At 47.1% G+C, this 15332-nt stretch overlaps 1 protein-coding gene across 1 annotated transcript in view; it reads right to left on the bottom strand.

Moving 5' to 3' along the window:
* ank1b (ankyrin 1, erythrocytic b) overlaps positions 1–15332 on the bottom strand; it is a 77814-nt gene that overhangs the window by 2172 nt on the left and 60310 nt on the right. Inside the window, 10 exon segments of the mRNA XM_042709267.1 lie at positions 93–831; positions 8154–8312; positions 8586–8717; positions 9147–9221; positions 10514–10598; positions 11435–11554; positions 12707–12835; positions 13601–13829; positions 14171–14267; positions 14707–14911. Of these exon segments, the coding sequence (XP_042565201.1) occupies positions 93–831; positions 8154–8312; positions 8586–8717; positions 9147–9221; positions 10514–10598; positions 11435–11554; positions 12707–12835; positions 13601–13829; positions 14171–14267; positions 14707–14911 (1970 nt within the window).

Below are 15332 nucleotides of genomic sequence, written 5' to 3'. Positions count from 1 at the left end.
ACAGACAGACAGACATAAAGAGGACAGATAAAGTTAGCTTATTTCACATTTTCACCAAAACAGCTATGACATCATCAGCATGCGACTCTGACCTGTCTCCGTTGTGCTCGTTTGCTCGGCTCAGTCCCACCTTCTCGTACAGCTGGGCATAGATCTGCTGCCCTGTAACGACAGAGAGCTTTTCCTCTAAACGCATTCCTAATCTCCCTCCTACAACTACTCCTCCTCCTCCTCCTCCTCCTCCTTTCTCTTTCTCTCCTGCACCTCCTCTCGCTCCCCCCATCATGCCACCGCCTACTGCCTCCGTCCTCCTGCCCTCCGACCTCTGACCCATGACCTGCCCATTGAAGTTGACCTTGGGCACGGCCCCCGCCCCACTGGCCCTTGCCGCTGCCAGCTCCGCCGCGGAGACCGAGGCCATGGGTGGCTCGTGGTACACGGGAGTGTCCTCCTCGGCGTCCTCCCCCACTTCTTCTTCCTCCTCCTCTTCCTCCTCCAGCTCCATGATGGAGCCCGAGGCGCCACTAGCGCCGGAGCTAGGCCGGCCCAGACTGCTGCAGGGCAGGCTCAGCGTGTTGCCCTCCGAGTCGTCGGCCCGGCTGCTGCCGCCCTCCAGTGACGAGTCCTCCACCGTCACCAGCGAGGGGCTGATGCCCGCCGGCCACACCTGCACGTCAGACATCATCTCAAGCACAGCGTCCTCCTCGGTGGCGGCGATGGGGGCGCCCAGGCCCGACACCTCCCGCCAGTAGGGCTCCACGCCCAGTGGGGAGGGCAGGCTGTACTGCAGGGAGGCCGGGGAGAGGAGCTCCTCCTGCACCAGGCCGTAACCTACAGAGGGGAGAGGGCCAGAGACAGAGAGAGGGAGAGAAAGAGAGAGAGGCACAGCTAGCATCGAGCATAGGCAGGGCTGAGGGGGGTTTGTGTTTGGATGTGTGGGTGTGTGCAGCATGTGTGTGTGTGTGTGTGTGGGAAAGGAGGGATAAAGGGAGCAAAGTGCCAGATAGGAAGTGGGTGCAATTGGTTACAGCCATTATGTGAGTGTGTGAGAGGGGAGAGTGTGTGGACATTTTTGAGCAAAGGAAGAACAGCGTCCAGTAGCAGCATCAGAAGAACAGTTTGTATGATTTTCCACTGCTTAGTGACCACTACAGTCAGATCAGTCCAGACTGAGGCTGAGCTCAGCACTTTGTTTTGGTCAGCTTAACCCTTCCAGTGGCTACACTTTGACTGGCGTGCTAGAACTAAAATGAGACTTTCACATGTCGGCAACACTTCAATTCAACAAATATATAGGATATCCCTGTTCTTTTAAACATCTCCATCTGATGCATGTATTCCATACTGTTGATTCATTTTATTTTTACCATGATTATTAACAATTATTATTACACAAATTATTATTCAACATGTGTTGCATTGTGAGAACCTGTCTCTGGCATGTGAGGATGTGTTGGCAAGGAGGCTAAAAGCTGGCATCCGTCACAGACACATCTCTTCATATGTTGGGGAGTTAGGTTTACTCATCACACAGCTGTGTGTCTGCCAACCTCCATTTCGAATATGTTTAGAAAACAGCAGAACGTCTAATAATGCCAAAAACACTTACAATGGAAATCAACTGGCATGTGGGCGGAGGTTTACGTGAGCATTTTACGTCTCACAAAAATTGCTGTGAAATTTTAGCAGTGCCGTTGCATGTTTCTTTAGAGATTTTCTGAGAGAAGTGAAAGGTTATAGGTGGTCACCATGGTGTGAGTGAAGTTTGTCAAACAGTGACAGTAAATCCTGTGAGGATACTAACTAGGGCAACACTCCTGGAAAGTTTGCACTGGAGTCGCAATGCAAAATGCAATGCAACATTTTAAACATAGGTGTTTAAACATATGTGAATTGCATTTTTCATTGTACTGCTCACTTGTATTTGGAAAAAAAGGGTTTTTCTGTGTTGTTTTCTGAGTTATGTATTAAAATGTGTTAAGTTTAAAAAGTTGTATCTTTGGTAATCAAAAGTATGCTGTGTATGCAGCAGATGGAGGTTATATGAACACACAGAATGACACAGTCTTCCATGTTTGGTCTTAAGGGTTTGGAACCTAAGTTTAGACTTGTATACACTAGCCACTGGACAAGACCAATTGGCAAACCTCCATGAATGTAAACCAGTTAGTTCCAAGTATTCCCAAGACAATGTTATTGCTGAGCTGGAAGATGAACTGGGGTATTGCTGAAATGTTACTGTGACATTTTGTCAGTCTTTTTCCAGTAAGACACCCAATGGACATTAAGCTGACAAGAAATGGAATCTTAAGGACTGATCTGTCTCTCATTCGCAAAGAGGAAAATCATACAAAACGAATGAGTTTGGGTGAATATCACTAGCAGCTGGAAATAGCAGAAAAGTATGTGCCAGTTAGGAAAAAGAGAAATGTTGCTTCCTAAGTCCTTAAAATTGCTGAGAAAAAATATTTCATTTTACCAACCACACACACACACACACACACACACACACACACACACACACACACACACACACACACAAACCTACACTGTACATTTCCCCCCTTGGGACTGACTAAAGAGCCAACCATTTATTCATTCTGTAAAGCACCATATTAAAGTCTGCCACTTGAACAATAGTGTAGGGTCACATCCTGTGTGGGTGTTTCTCACTCTGGAGAACACCTGTGGTAGATCATCATCACGCCTGATCTAGAGTCAGCGCTTAACCAGACGGGTACATCATCTGCCTTTGTCTTCTTTTAGCCTTTTCAGTGTTTCTACTTGTTCTTCCATGGGATGTCTAGTTTTTTTGTTTCATGCTGGGTTGTCTAAACAGGTACTGCCTAGACAGGTATTTACAGTGCCTTTAATATACAGGTAACATTTATGAGGATTTCAAGACCTAGATCTTAAGTCTACTAAGATGGTGAGACTTTAATGACTGCTGGACTGGTAGGAAGAGGGGGAACTACTCGGAGAAGAGCAGTCTCTACTTTGACGGCAGCAAAATCTGTCTGAGAGAGCATAGTTATTAACGGTGCTTTCTGCCTTTAAACCGAAGCCACCACAGCAATAATTAATTATCTTTTATAATACTAAGAAATGCATGTGCGATTGAATTTCATCCGATACAATGTTTGGCTTGACCTAAATAATGTCAAATTGTTGTGATTTTTTTTCAATGACAAAATCAACGGTGCAACTGACGCTCGGAAACTATTCTCCACCTTCAAAACTCTGCTCTACCCTCCTCCTCCCCCCCCAGCTACTAACCTCACTGCTGATAACTTTGCTTCCTTTTTCACAGAGAAAGTGGCAGCCATCGGGCAACAGTTCGACCAACTGTCCCCCTCCCCTAAGGGCGCAACCGTCAATAGCTCATCTTTTCCTTCTTTCATCCCTCTCAGCGAGAGTGAGGTCTCCAAAATCCTAACAGGTAGCCGTCCAACTACATGCCCGCTGGACCCCATCCCATCCAACATCCTTCAAGCCATATCGCCTGCCGTCTTACCGGCAATAACACAGGTGATTAATGCTTCATTTAATTCTGGAACATTTCCTTCTCTTTTCAAAGTGGCTCGGGTAACGCCGCTGCTCAAGAAGCCGTCTCTCGATCCCACTCAGGTGGAAAACTATCGACCGGTCTCACTTCTCACGCTCCTATCTAAAACCATTGAGAGGGCAGCTTCCAAAACAGGTCACCGAGTTCCTGTCAAAGAACAATCTCCTCGATCCGAACCAGTCTGGATTCAAAAGCGGTCACTCCACCGAAACAGCCCTGTTGTCTGTAATGGAGGCCTTAAAAACAGCTAGAGCAGCAGCTCAATCCTCGGCTCTCGTCCTGCTTGACTTATCAGCTGCGTTTGATACAGTCAACCACCGCATCCTTCTGTCCATACTGTCAAGTATGGGCATTTCTGGCAATGCGCACTCCTGGTTTGAATCCTACCTCACTGGGCGCTCGTTCAACGTGTCATGGCAAGGTCAGCTGTCTGTACCTCACCGCCTCACCACTGGGGTGCCCCAAGGCTCGGTGATGGGACCACTTCTCTTTGCCATTTACACCACCTCGTTGGGCCCTATCATCCGCTCGCATGGTTTTTCCTACCACTGTTATGCCGATGATACTCAACTGTTTCTGTCTTTCCCTCCTGAGGACACCACGGTCTCGACGCGGATTTCGGACTGTCTCGCTGATATATCCACATGGATGAAAAATCACCACCTTCAGCTGAACCTGGCCAAAACGGAACTGATGGTCTTCCCAGCCAAACAGGTCATCCACCACAACATCAAGATCAATACTGACTCTTTATCTCTTGCTCCATCCAAAACAGCAAGAAACCTCGGGGTCATTATTGATGACCAACTGACCTTCACGGCCCACATCGCCTCTGTCTCCAGGTCGTGCCGCTTTGCGCTATACAACATCCGCAAAATCAGGCCGTACCTAACCCAGTATGCCACCCAGCTGCTGGTGCAAACCTTGGTGAGCTCCCGCCTTGACTACTGCAACGCCCTCCTAACGGGCCTGCCGGCTTGCGTGGTGAAACCACTACAGATGATCCAGAACGCGGTGGCGCGTCTGGTGTTCAACCAACCGAAAAGGGCACACGTCACCCCGCTACTCATCGAGCTCCACTGGCTGCCAGTAGCTGCTCGCATTAAGTTCAAGTCACTTATGCTTGCCTACAGAGTGCTTACTGGTTCTGCTCCCACCTACCTAAATGCTCTTGTAAGGGCAAATGTTACACCCAGGACGCTGCGCTCGTCTAGTGAGCGTCGTTTGGCACTGCCGTCCGTGCAAGCACGGCAATCCAGACTATTTTCATTTGTAGTTCCACGTTGGTGGAACGAACTGCCTAGTACTACCAGAGCAGGGGCGTCCCTCTCTACCTTCAAGAAGCTTTTGAAGACCCAACTCTTCAGAGAGCACCTCCCCTCCTAACTGGCACCTGACTAGCGCTTAACTTGCACTTCAGCAGTTACATTCCTGCACTTCTTTTTCCTCTTTTCTAGGTTGTTGTTTTTCTAATTCTCATGTAAAGTAGTATTTATTGTTACACCATGCTTTTTTATTGCTCTTAGCTTGACTGTTCTCTCCCTTGTACGTCGCTTTGGACAAAAGCGTCTGCTAAATGACTAAATGTAAATGTAAATGTAAATGTGATACATTATACAGAAATACTGCATCTTACTACCATTAGCTATGAAGTATTTTATAGTCACTTGTGATTACACCGTTTTACCCTTTAATTTGACTTTACTCTATTAGTTTATGCTCTGACCTCTTTGCTGTATGTGTTTCTATCGCCGTGAGATTGGACCATGACTTGGCCTATTTGTGTGTGGCATAAGCTGGAACGATGTTGAATGGAATGAGTGACGAGGAGGGAGAGAATGAGCAGAGAGAGGATGATGTGGGATTGATGGAATAGAAATGAGAGAGACCTTCACTCTACCTCTCACTATGGAAACACACAGGTGAGCAAAAGCACTGCACACACAGCACACTGACACATGGGACAGAACGATACGACATAAAACATGTGGTTGCAACAAAAAAACAAACAGAGACGGGGAGCACAAAATATCCACACACACAAACACACCAACAGGAATGTGTGGGTCACAGCACCCAAATCACTTGACGCACATGTAGACAATTGACTTCACCACACACATACAAGTATATAGTGTGTAGTTAGGAATTAGTTACACAGACACACATACACAGGTAACTCACAAAAACACACAGACAGACTAATACAGACCTTCCTCACTGTTAACACACACACACACACACACACACACACACACACACACACACAAACATACTGACACACTATATATTGTATGAGGTAGGCTACATTCAATTGGCACATTTTCTCTATGATATGTATATGTATTGCAGAGATTTGCAATAGTATTATTAAGAGAATTTCTTATAATTTAAATGGTAGTATTTCATTTTTCATGCTAACCATGTTTTTCATGATAACCACTAGATGGCACTATCTTCCAAACCTTTCAGCAAAGGTCGTGACTTAGATGCTACCCAAAGCATTACATAATAACAGCATGTAGACACTTTTAATAGATGAAGTCACTCAAACATAAACACCACACCAGTGACACCAAGACAGACTCACATAATAATCCTGTAATGTATCTGTAATATTATGGCTATGTAAACCACCAATATTACAGTTACACCCAGAAGAATATTATGCCGCTGTTGTTAACTGTGGCTAAAAAACATCACAGTATAGAAAACTTATACACACACACACACACACACCCCCCACACACGCACCTACACCCGCACAAACCCACACACACTTACACACATCTACGCAAACACACACAGAAGAACACTGCTCAAAACAGCATTAACTGGAATTGTTAATATGTTATTGCATGTAAATAAGCACACCAGAACAGGATTTCAAACACATTTTCAAAACAGAGAGAAAGCATGGCATGCAATAACACTTTGGATTATCCATCAACATCAAACTAAATTACAGGCTACTGTCAGTTTTTGATTCTTAAATCTTTCCACCAAGAAGACATATATTTAAAAGCAAGCAGCATGCACATGCAAATAAAGACACATCACAACATTCAAAGAGAAGGGGGGAGAAAGAGAAGTAAAGATAGAGAGATACAGACAGAGAAAGACAGAAAGAAGGGAGAAAAGGAAGATGGCAAGAGGTTCCTCCCCCTCCACTAGCACAGACAATTCCAAAACGAGTATGAGAGGAGAGCGGAGGCCCAGAGGAGGTCAACATGAGGTCATTATGAGGTCAGAGGTCAAAGTTCGCAGAGGAGAGCTGTGAGGAGGAAGAGCAGGGCGGCTGGGCTGTGGATGACATGTTTCCATAGAAACAAAAGAGCAAGGGAGAGAGGGACAAAAGGATCAAGAGGAGAATCGAAGTAGAGAGGGCGAGAAAGAAAGCATGTAAAAGTCTGAGGGCAGGAAAGAGAGAGAGATGTGAGAGAGCTGAAAACAAGAGGGAAAGAGAGAGAAAAAAAAGAGAGAGAGAGAGAGAGAGAGAGAGAGAGAGAGGGAACGCTGGAGAGACAGACAGAGAAAACAGTGTGGGGGCCTAGAGTAGCTCTACCATTTCTTCTGAGAGTGAGAAAAGGACCATCCCAGGACCCCCATGACACACCCTTTCCATGCAAATTCACAAGCAGGTCTCCCTAGGCTAGTCTAGGCCCTCACATCCACACACACACACACACACACACACACACACACACACACACACACACACACACAGGGAGTGCTTCAGCACAGAGATGCTGCTTGAAGCCGTGAACAGTATTACTGAGCAGGCCGCATGGTTTCAACTAAATGCCAAGATCCACTTTTTGAAAATCCAACTTTGTGAAATGGTCTTTTACCACCCGTGGGAAATGTTTTGTAATCCTTTATGTTATTTTGCTCTCCACGGCCATAATTCATTCACTCCTCTTTCTCAAAATGTCAAGATGCTGTCTCATCATGCACACCCAGCAGGCACTAAACATCTGTTCAAGTTTCTATTCCGCTACCATAAATCTCTCTCTCTCTCTCTCTCTCTCTCTCTCTCTCTCTCCGTCAGGCATTACAGATGAGTTGCTGTTACTCTGAAAAAGAATTCGGTAAAGGCTGGAGAAAAGTCCCATGCTTCATGACTCTCAAACTTTCTCTAACTCCCCAGTTTTCATTCCATCAGGTCTATGAGAAGAGCTGCCTTCTTAGGGATATACCCAAAAGACCACCATCTCTAGAGCAAGCTGAATGAAAACATGTTAGGTGGAGCTTCTAGCAGTTCACAGGCAGCTACCTGAAAGTGGCCAAATCCTTCTGTTTCACTATTGATTCAATCAATAGAATCTAGAGTCTTTGTCAGAAGGTGATGGATCTTGTTCTAGAGATATTGGAGTGATCCTTAATTAGTCCTTGTACAGTCAGTTTTGACATTCAGACTAATATGAGAATTGTGTTCTCGAAGCGAAATCACTTGATTGAGAGAACTAATATAAGGTCAGAGAGGATCCAGTATTAATGCAAAAAATATCACAGTGCGTCATAAACCTGTCACTGCTACGATGGGGTGTTTAGAACAGTACTAAAGCCATATGGCGTCCATTCTTACCGTTGATGACGCTGGGGGACAGGAGGGTGGAGTCACGGTCGCTCAGTCGGCTCGCGCCCTCCTCCATGCACTCAGTGGCAGCCTGAGGAGCCTGGATCTCCAGGGACTTCACGATGTCTGTCCTGTCGATGTTCTTCAGGGCGCCATACAGATTCTCCACTGCGACAGAAAGAGAGAGAGAGAGAACAGGAGAGGGTTTAGAAGAGAATAAACGCTTGTGTTCACGGTTCTGTGAAGAAATACGTGATCAAACTTCAGAACGGATTGTGAAGGACACTCAGACCAGTCAGGTTATACATTAAGATTAGATAAGAAATAAAACAAAGGAACTGGCACGATTGAGCGGTCTGTTGGCCAGCAGAGGGCAGGGTTGAGACATCTCCGTCTGTGGCCCAGATAAAAGCAGGTGTGTTTGGATTAAGGGCTCCTCACTCTTGGCTCTCTGGCCCTCGCGGCTCGCCCACAGGCTAAGCAGCGCGGAGCTCTGGTCCAGCAGGGAGTTGGGGTTCTCCACCCGGATCCTGTTGATCTCATCCACCCCAAACAGCAGCTCACGAGCAAGCTCTGCAACCCAGAGTGAGAGTGAGGTGAACAGGGAGAAAAAGGGACAGACGGTGGACAGGCTTTCCAGACGGACGGGACCCAGACAGTCCGACACAGACACCATACATTCATCTGAGCATGTAATACAACATTTGACATTTGCACTTAAGTGACATATGGTTTGCACTTGCTCTCGGTATTTTGGTCTATTACACAGCCACAATTTGCCTGCAAGTAATATAGAACCACCCATTAAGCTACATTGCTAAAGTAGCTTCTTCATTGGCCCAATGGACATTTTTTTAATTGATGGGATCTTTTAAATGCTTTAATGGTGTCAGTGATTAGCAATATGATCCCCTCAGGCTCAGTCCGCCCCTCTCTCCCTGTGCTGCCATCCTTCCCCTCTCTCGTGGTGCTGTCAGTGTGCTGGAGTGAAAGTGCACAGACCTGCCCAGCTCAGTCCCAGCTGCTCTGCTATGAGGGAGATCTTCAGCTCAGTCCTCTCCATGGCATTCACAGTGGCTGAGGGACACAGAGCACACCTCAGTACAGGCATTTTTTAAGACGATCGTTACAACACTATTAACTATTAACTATTAACAATGTAAAATGACACAACCGAAACAGAAAAAAACAAACAAACTAATTAACAAATTCCAAATGATCAGCTACATGTTTGATTTGATTCGACTTCATCTCATGACTAACAGATATAGCTAACTGAATCGCAAAACTACTCTATACTCTCAAGGAAATGGTGCCCAGTGAAAGTAAACTTACTGTGACTTGTGAGGGAAATAAAGACAGAAACATAGCATTTTAATAAAGGAGATTTTTCATCCAAGTACTGTTTCTCCTGTAGATGGTGGAGGGTTTGGAGAGCAGAAAGACCAAGAACAAACCATGTAGCTACCATTCACAGTGGACCCACAACTCTCCAATCATGAGGTGGCCACTACTACCGTGTGTCCCAGTGTTGAAAAAGGTGCCAAAACTCACCAACTGGACAACTGCAGGACTGTAAGGACACTTACCACACCACAGTCCACACCTGCAAAGTCCCCTTCAGTCCCAGTATGCTACGGGCTGGAGCTGAGTAACATGCCCTGGATGTTTCTTTTTCAGACTCTCCCTCCTGAACCTCCAGAACCCCTCCCCACCCCCACACCTCCTCTGGCTCCCCTCCCCAGATTGATCTGCTCTCCAGCGGGCATGTTAAGCAGACCCTGCCTCCAGTGCAAGACTCAGCTCATCTCATTCATCCAGCCTTCGGAGCTTGCCATGCTGATGGGTGTTTCCACCGTGGTTATTGTTTGGGGAGGGGGGTCAATCAATTTGCATGAGGACAGACAGCACCATGCACCGCATTACAGGGCATTCAGTCAGTAAGCTTCCCCGAGGGGAAGGGGAATAGGGCCTGTATGGAGACCCATTGGTTTTTTTGTGGTACGTAGACGTTGGCTAATGTCACATCCGAGCACGTCAACAGTGCCAGGTGAGGAACCGTGGCACTGCGGAGTACTGCCCTCGGGGGGGAGGGAGGCATAGGGCCAGTGCTTAGCATCCAAGGCTCATAGTGTGCCATGCATTATAAGAGCCCCCCCCATCCCACCCCATCACCACCCAAGGGAAGGAAGGAGGGGGAAAGTTAGAGCTAGAAGTGCAGCATTCACAGACTCCTGCGCCCCCACCTCCCGCGCCCCCCCCCCCCCCCCCAACCAGCACCTCCCTCCACCTCCACCCCACTCCTCCCCCTGGGTAGAGCGAGAGAGGAGAAGTGTGTTTTTTGATGGCGGCCCAGTGTCGTGTCTTACCCAGGCCCGGGTCGCTCAGCGCGCTGTAGCGCTCCCGCAGTGCCAGAGGGGTCAGAGTTCGCCGGCGCTCCTCACTGCCCACCACCTGCACCGCAACCAGGAGACACAGTCAGACCAACCGCTCCATACAAGGGAAACAAGCCCAGTGAAGAACTCCCTGATAAATATGCACACATATTGTGTGCTATCGTTCACCTCTACCAAAAACAAATGAATTCTCCCTTACTAAATGAATTGTGTTGTTTTGTGCTGTTTGTCTCTCTCTGTATTAAAGAAATTACTCCTACATGCATTAGTCTTTTAGAAGAATTCGTTTATTGGATAGAACTTGACATGAAAAAATGTAGGACAACCTTCAAACATTCTCATCTCATTTGGGAAACTAACTACTATTTTTTCTTCTTCAGTGGAGTCAACTAACTAAAATGTGTGATTCGAAATAGGACACTGAAAGAATTTACTCAGAAGTGAGCTTCTATGAGTAGACAAGTTTGCTTATATACACTGACGTTTAGATGACATAGCATGAGAGTGATTGGTAGCCAACATGCTAACTGTTTTCATCAGGGGGGAGAGACATATCAAGGACTCTAATCACAAGCTTAGCTGGGCTGATACAAAAGTGGTTTTAGTGACCCTCAAAGACAAAGTATACTCTTGAAAATCAGCGTCTCCGACGCTATCTGTTCACTTAGCAGCAAAATGACTTGTAAACGACTTGGCATGACAGATTGTGAGTGCCCTGAATGAGCTCCCCACAGACTGTGAGAGTCCTTATGTGTGTTGAAGCAACTTAGCATGTGTGTGTGTTTGTATGTGTGTCTGTGTGTGTGTGTGTGTGTGTGTGTGTGTGTGTGTGTGAGCAGTTTCTCGGCATTAGGAGGGGGGAAGAGAACGATAGAGAGAGAAGTGAAACACTACCTTGAGGGCGGGTGGCATGGTGATGTTGAGGTTGCACAGGACATGCTGAGTGTCCTCGTATTTGGTGGACTTGCGCAGGAAAGACAGAAACCCAGTGGCTTCCTTGTTACTGTCTCTAACCTGAGGTATGGAAGGGTGGGTTGAAGATGGGAGGAGTGTGGCACCATGAGGAGAAAAGAAAGTTGGACAGATAGGAGGAGTATTGGGGAAGAAAGGTAGAGTATGATTATGAGTATGGTAGAGTGGCATTTGAATTCAGGAGGGGGGTGGATAGAAAAAACACATCGGAACAGGAGAAGTAAACCAAAAACACCGGGAAGAGAATTCCAGAAAACCCCAGTTGGGGCGGGTGGGGTTTGGAAGAAGACAGAGAAACAGAGACAGAGGGAGAGATCGAGAGAGGGAGGAAAAAATCACAGAAAAAGCACAGAATTAGACCAAGGGGCACTGACGTGAGTTTCACATACAGATGCACAACAGGGCAGGGGAGGGATGGAAGCAGTCCATAGGCAGGCGAGAGAGAGAGAGAGATTTACCTTCACTTTTACCTGGGCGTCTGTGATATCAGACAGTTAGTTTGTGACCGTGAGAGAGAGAGAGAGAGACAGTGAGACAGACATATAGACAGGCAGGCAGAAAGACAGGCAGGCAAGGCCAGAAGGTGAGAGCTACCCAGCATGCACACACGGGAGGACTGATGCACCGTTTACGGCTTACAGATAGCGTGGGGTAGACAGTCAGTCCACCACTGCAACATTGACAGCAGAGGACACGACACACAACTTCACAAGAACAAGCGGCTCGTCAGAGAGAGGGACTCGGACGAAACATGGAGACACAACAGCCATGGTACACAAACACAGACACACACACACACACACACACACACACATGGAACACACACATGGAACACACACAAAGAGAGAGACGGATAGCAAAAGCCAGAGAGAGAGAGAGAGAGAGAGAAAGAGAGAGTGTGTGAGTGAGGGGAGTTGAATAACAGCTTTGAATGAAGTGTGTGGGCCGATGGTTGGACACCATTCGAAAAATGTCGCAACAGATGGAGAGTGATTTAAATAGAACACAATGTGTTCACATAAGGACAGGAATATTGTGGAACAAGGAAAGCAAGTTAAATGCACAAACAGTTGAACAGAAACTGGAACCAATCATACAGAGCACTGGGTGTGAGACAGTTACACAGACACAGCGACGGACAGAGAGAGAGAGAGAGACAGATAGACAGACAGAGACAGAGGTAACAACACAGACCTTGACAGAGACGGGCAGCCGGTTGTCTCTGAAGGCCTGGAAACTGAAGCTGCGAGGCTGTTGAGTAGCCTTCCTTATGGGCACCAGGTTTCCAGAACATTCTAGATGCAGTGCTACGCCCTCCATCACCTAGCAGGAGCAGAAAAGAGCAAAAGGATTGAAGAGGAGCGGCAAAGAGAGGAGGGGAGAGGAGAACAGAGGGAGAGGAAAATGAGAACAGAGGAAAGCAGTGAAAGGAGGAGTGAAGGAGAGAGTGAGTCAGATTTAGCACAGATGCACTGAGTCAAGCACAGCCTTTCACGCTGACACCAACAGCGACTAAACAAGAACAACATGTGAACCAAAACACACAAGGCGTATGTACACATCCTCACTGTCTGCCACACTGTGGCAAACTCCAACAGTGACTTGTGCAGACGCCAGCCAGCTGTTCTTGACTTCATTTCATTAGTACTCTGGGTCACATCATGTATTTGTCCTTTAACTGTTCTTCCTCTAATGCTAATGCTTGGCTGTGATGCTTTTTGTGAATACGTTTTGGTTCCTTTTTGTAATCATGTTTACACTGGTCAGTATATTTGCCTGTTTGCCTGTGACCCTTGTGTGAACGTCCTTGTGTGTGTATGTGTAGAGGAGTGTGATTGTGCGCGACTGAATGCTTGTGTTTATGGGGCCTTGTGCATGTACAGTGTGTTTGTGTGTGTGCATATGTGTGTGTGCGTGTGTATCTGTGCGTTTGTGTGCGCGCATGTGTGTGTGTGTGTTTGTGTGTGTGTGCGTATGTGTGTGTGTACGTGCATGTGTGTGTGTGTGTGTGTGTGTGTGTGTGTGTGTGTATGCGCGTATGTACGTGCATGTGTGTGTGTGTGTGTGTGTGCATTCCCTCGGGCTGACCTCGATGTCACGGCTGCGGGCCACCTCGTTGAAGTTCTCGTGCAGCTCCAGGGTTTTGTCCATCTTGTCGTCCGTCATGCAGTAGCAGCGCAGGCGGCCCTCGCGCGCCTCGTTCATCTTGGCGAACACCACAAACTTGGCCATGTAGGGCACGGACATCAGCTCGCGGTACAGCAGGTTGGCAAAGGTGACCGCCTCTGCCGTACGAGGGCAGTCCGCCAACCAGAACCTGTCAGAGAGGGACACAAGGGCTTAGGCTTAGCTGTTTGTGTATGTGTGTATGTATTGTTTTTTTGGGGGGGTAGGCTTTGTATATGTGTTTATGATTATGTGTAGATGGGCAGAGTTATAGAGGGGGGAGGGTGTGTGTGTGTGTGTGTCTGTTTGTTTATATCTGGGCATGCATTTTGGTTTTTGGATGTGTGTGTGTGTGTGTGTGTGTGTGTGTGTGTGTGTGTGTGTGCGCGGTTGAGTGGGTGTAAAATGAACATGCGCGAGTAATGTAGTGTATGTGTGTGTGCGTGTGCGTGTGTGCGTGTGCGTGTGTGTGTGTGTGTGTGTGCGCCTCACCTAGCAGACACGTTGGTGGTGAAGCTGGCACAGTTGTTGGAGTACATGAGCTTGGTGGTGCCTGTGATGTCCTCCCACTGGGCAGGGGCTGTTCCACCTGCGGGGGGTATGGGGGAGGGAGGGGGGGTTATCTGCCATCACACTTACAGAAATATGCAGGCATCATACTTCTCTGCGTTTCTGTGCTTTGTGGTATGCTATTAAGCATGCATACCCCATATTCTATATCCACCTATGCAATAATATAATAATATAAGGTTTTAATTCATTTGCCACACGAACATACACAAAATAAGAGGTTATGAAATGCTAGGCGCGATGACATCATGCAACAAAATCTCAACGTAAAGAGGGGCAGCTTTCTATCAAGAAGAAATCCAAATCTTTATGTCCATCAGGGCACTCAAATCTATCCCATCTATCTACTCATCTATTATCTACAGCATCTACGGGAGCAAGGACACGGGGGTCTGACAGGGATGACTTTATTAACCACCCGGTTCTTTCCCTGGAAAAGAGACACGGACGGGACGTACCAATCACGCTGCAGAGGAGGCGCAGGCTGGTGGTGTCCCCCTCCCCGGCGTCGCGTGGGCTCTCTCTCCAGGAGGGAGGGAGAGGGACCCTCAGACCAATGGGCCGGTGGAACTTGCGTCTCCGCGGCTCCACCGTCACCACAGGGCTGAAGGTCGCCTGGTTACCCAGCTGCCGGGTCAGCAACTCGTCAGGGATTGGTTGAGCCTGGAGGAGGGGCGGGAACAGCAAAAGTAGGAGGAAAAGGAAGACAGCGACCATAAAAGGAGAGGCAAGAGTGAGGTATAGAGGAAATGCTTGATCAAGTACAATTACCAAGAAAGAAGGAAAGAAAGAAAGAACGAAAGAAGGGAAGAAAGAACGAAGGAAGGAAAGAAAGAAAGACATGGAAGATACAGATGTAAAGAAAGACATGCGGGGGTAGCACTCGAAAAATGTATCTAACATATAACTCTGTACATGATATACCTATGAGTTATTCACCGCACAAACATGTATAAGATATACATATACCCATATATACATATACCCCCACACACACACACACACACGCAACAAATACAAGGCAAAAATTACACTTTTGATATTTTTATTGATTATATTTTTGTTTTTGTAATAAACATATGCA

This window comes from Clupea harengus, chromosome 12 (assembly GCF_900700415.2).
Source record: "Clupea harengus chromosome 12, Ch_v2.0.2, whole genome shotgun sequence".
Taxonomy (NCBI): Eukaryota; Metazoa; Chordata; class Actinopteri; order Clupeiformes; family Clupeidae; genus Clupea; species Clupea harengus.
Note: the sequence above shows the minus strand (reverse complement) of the source record. Positions and strands in the feature narration are given on the sequence as shown.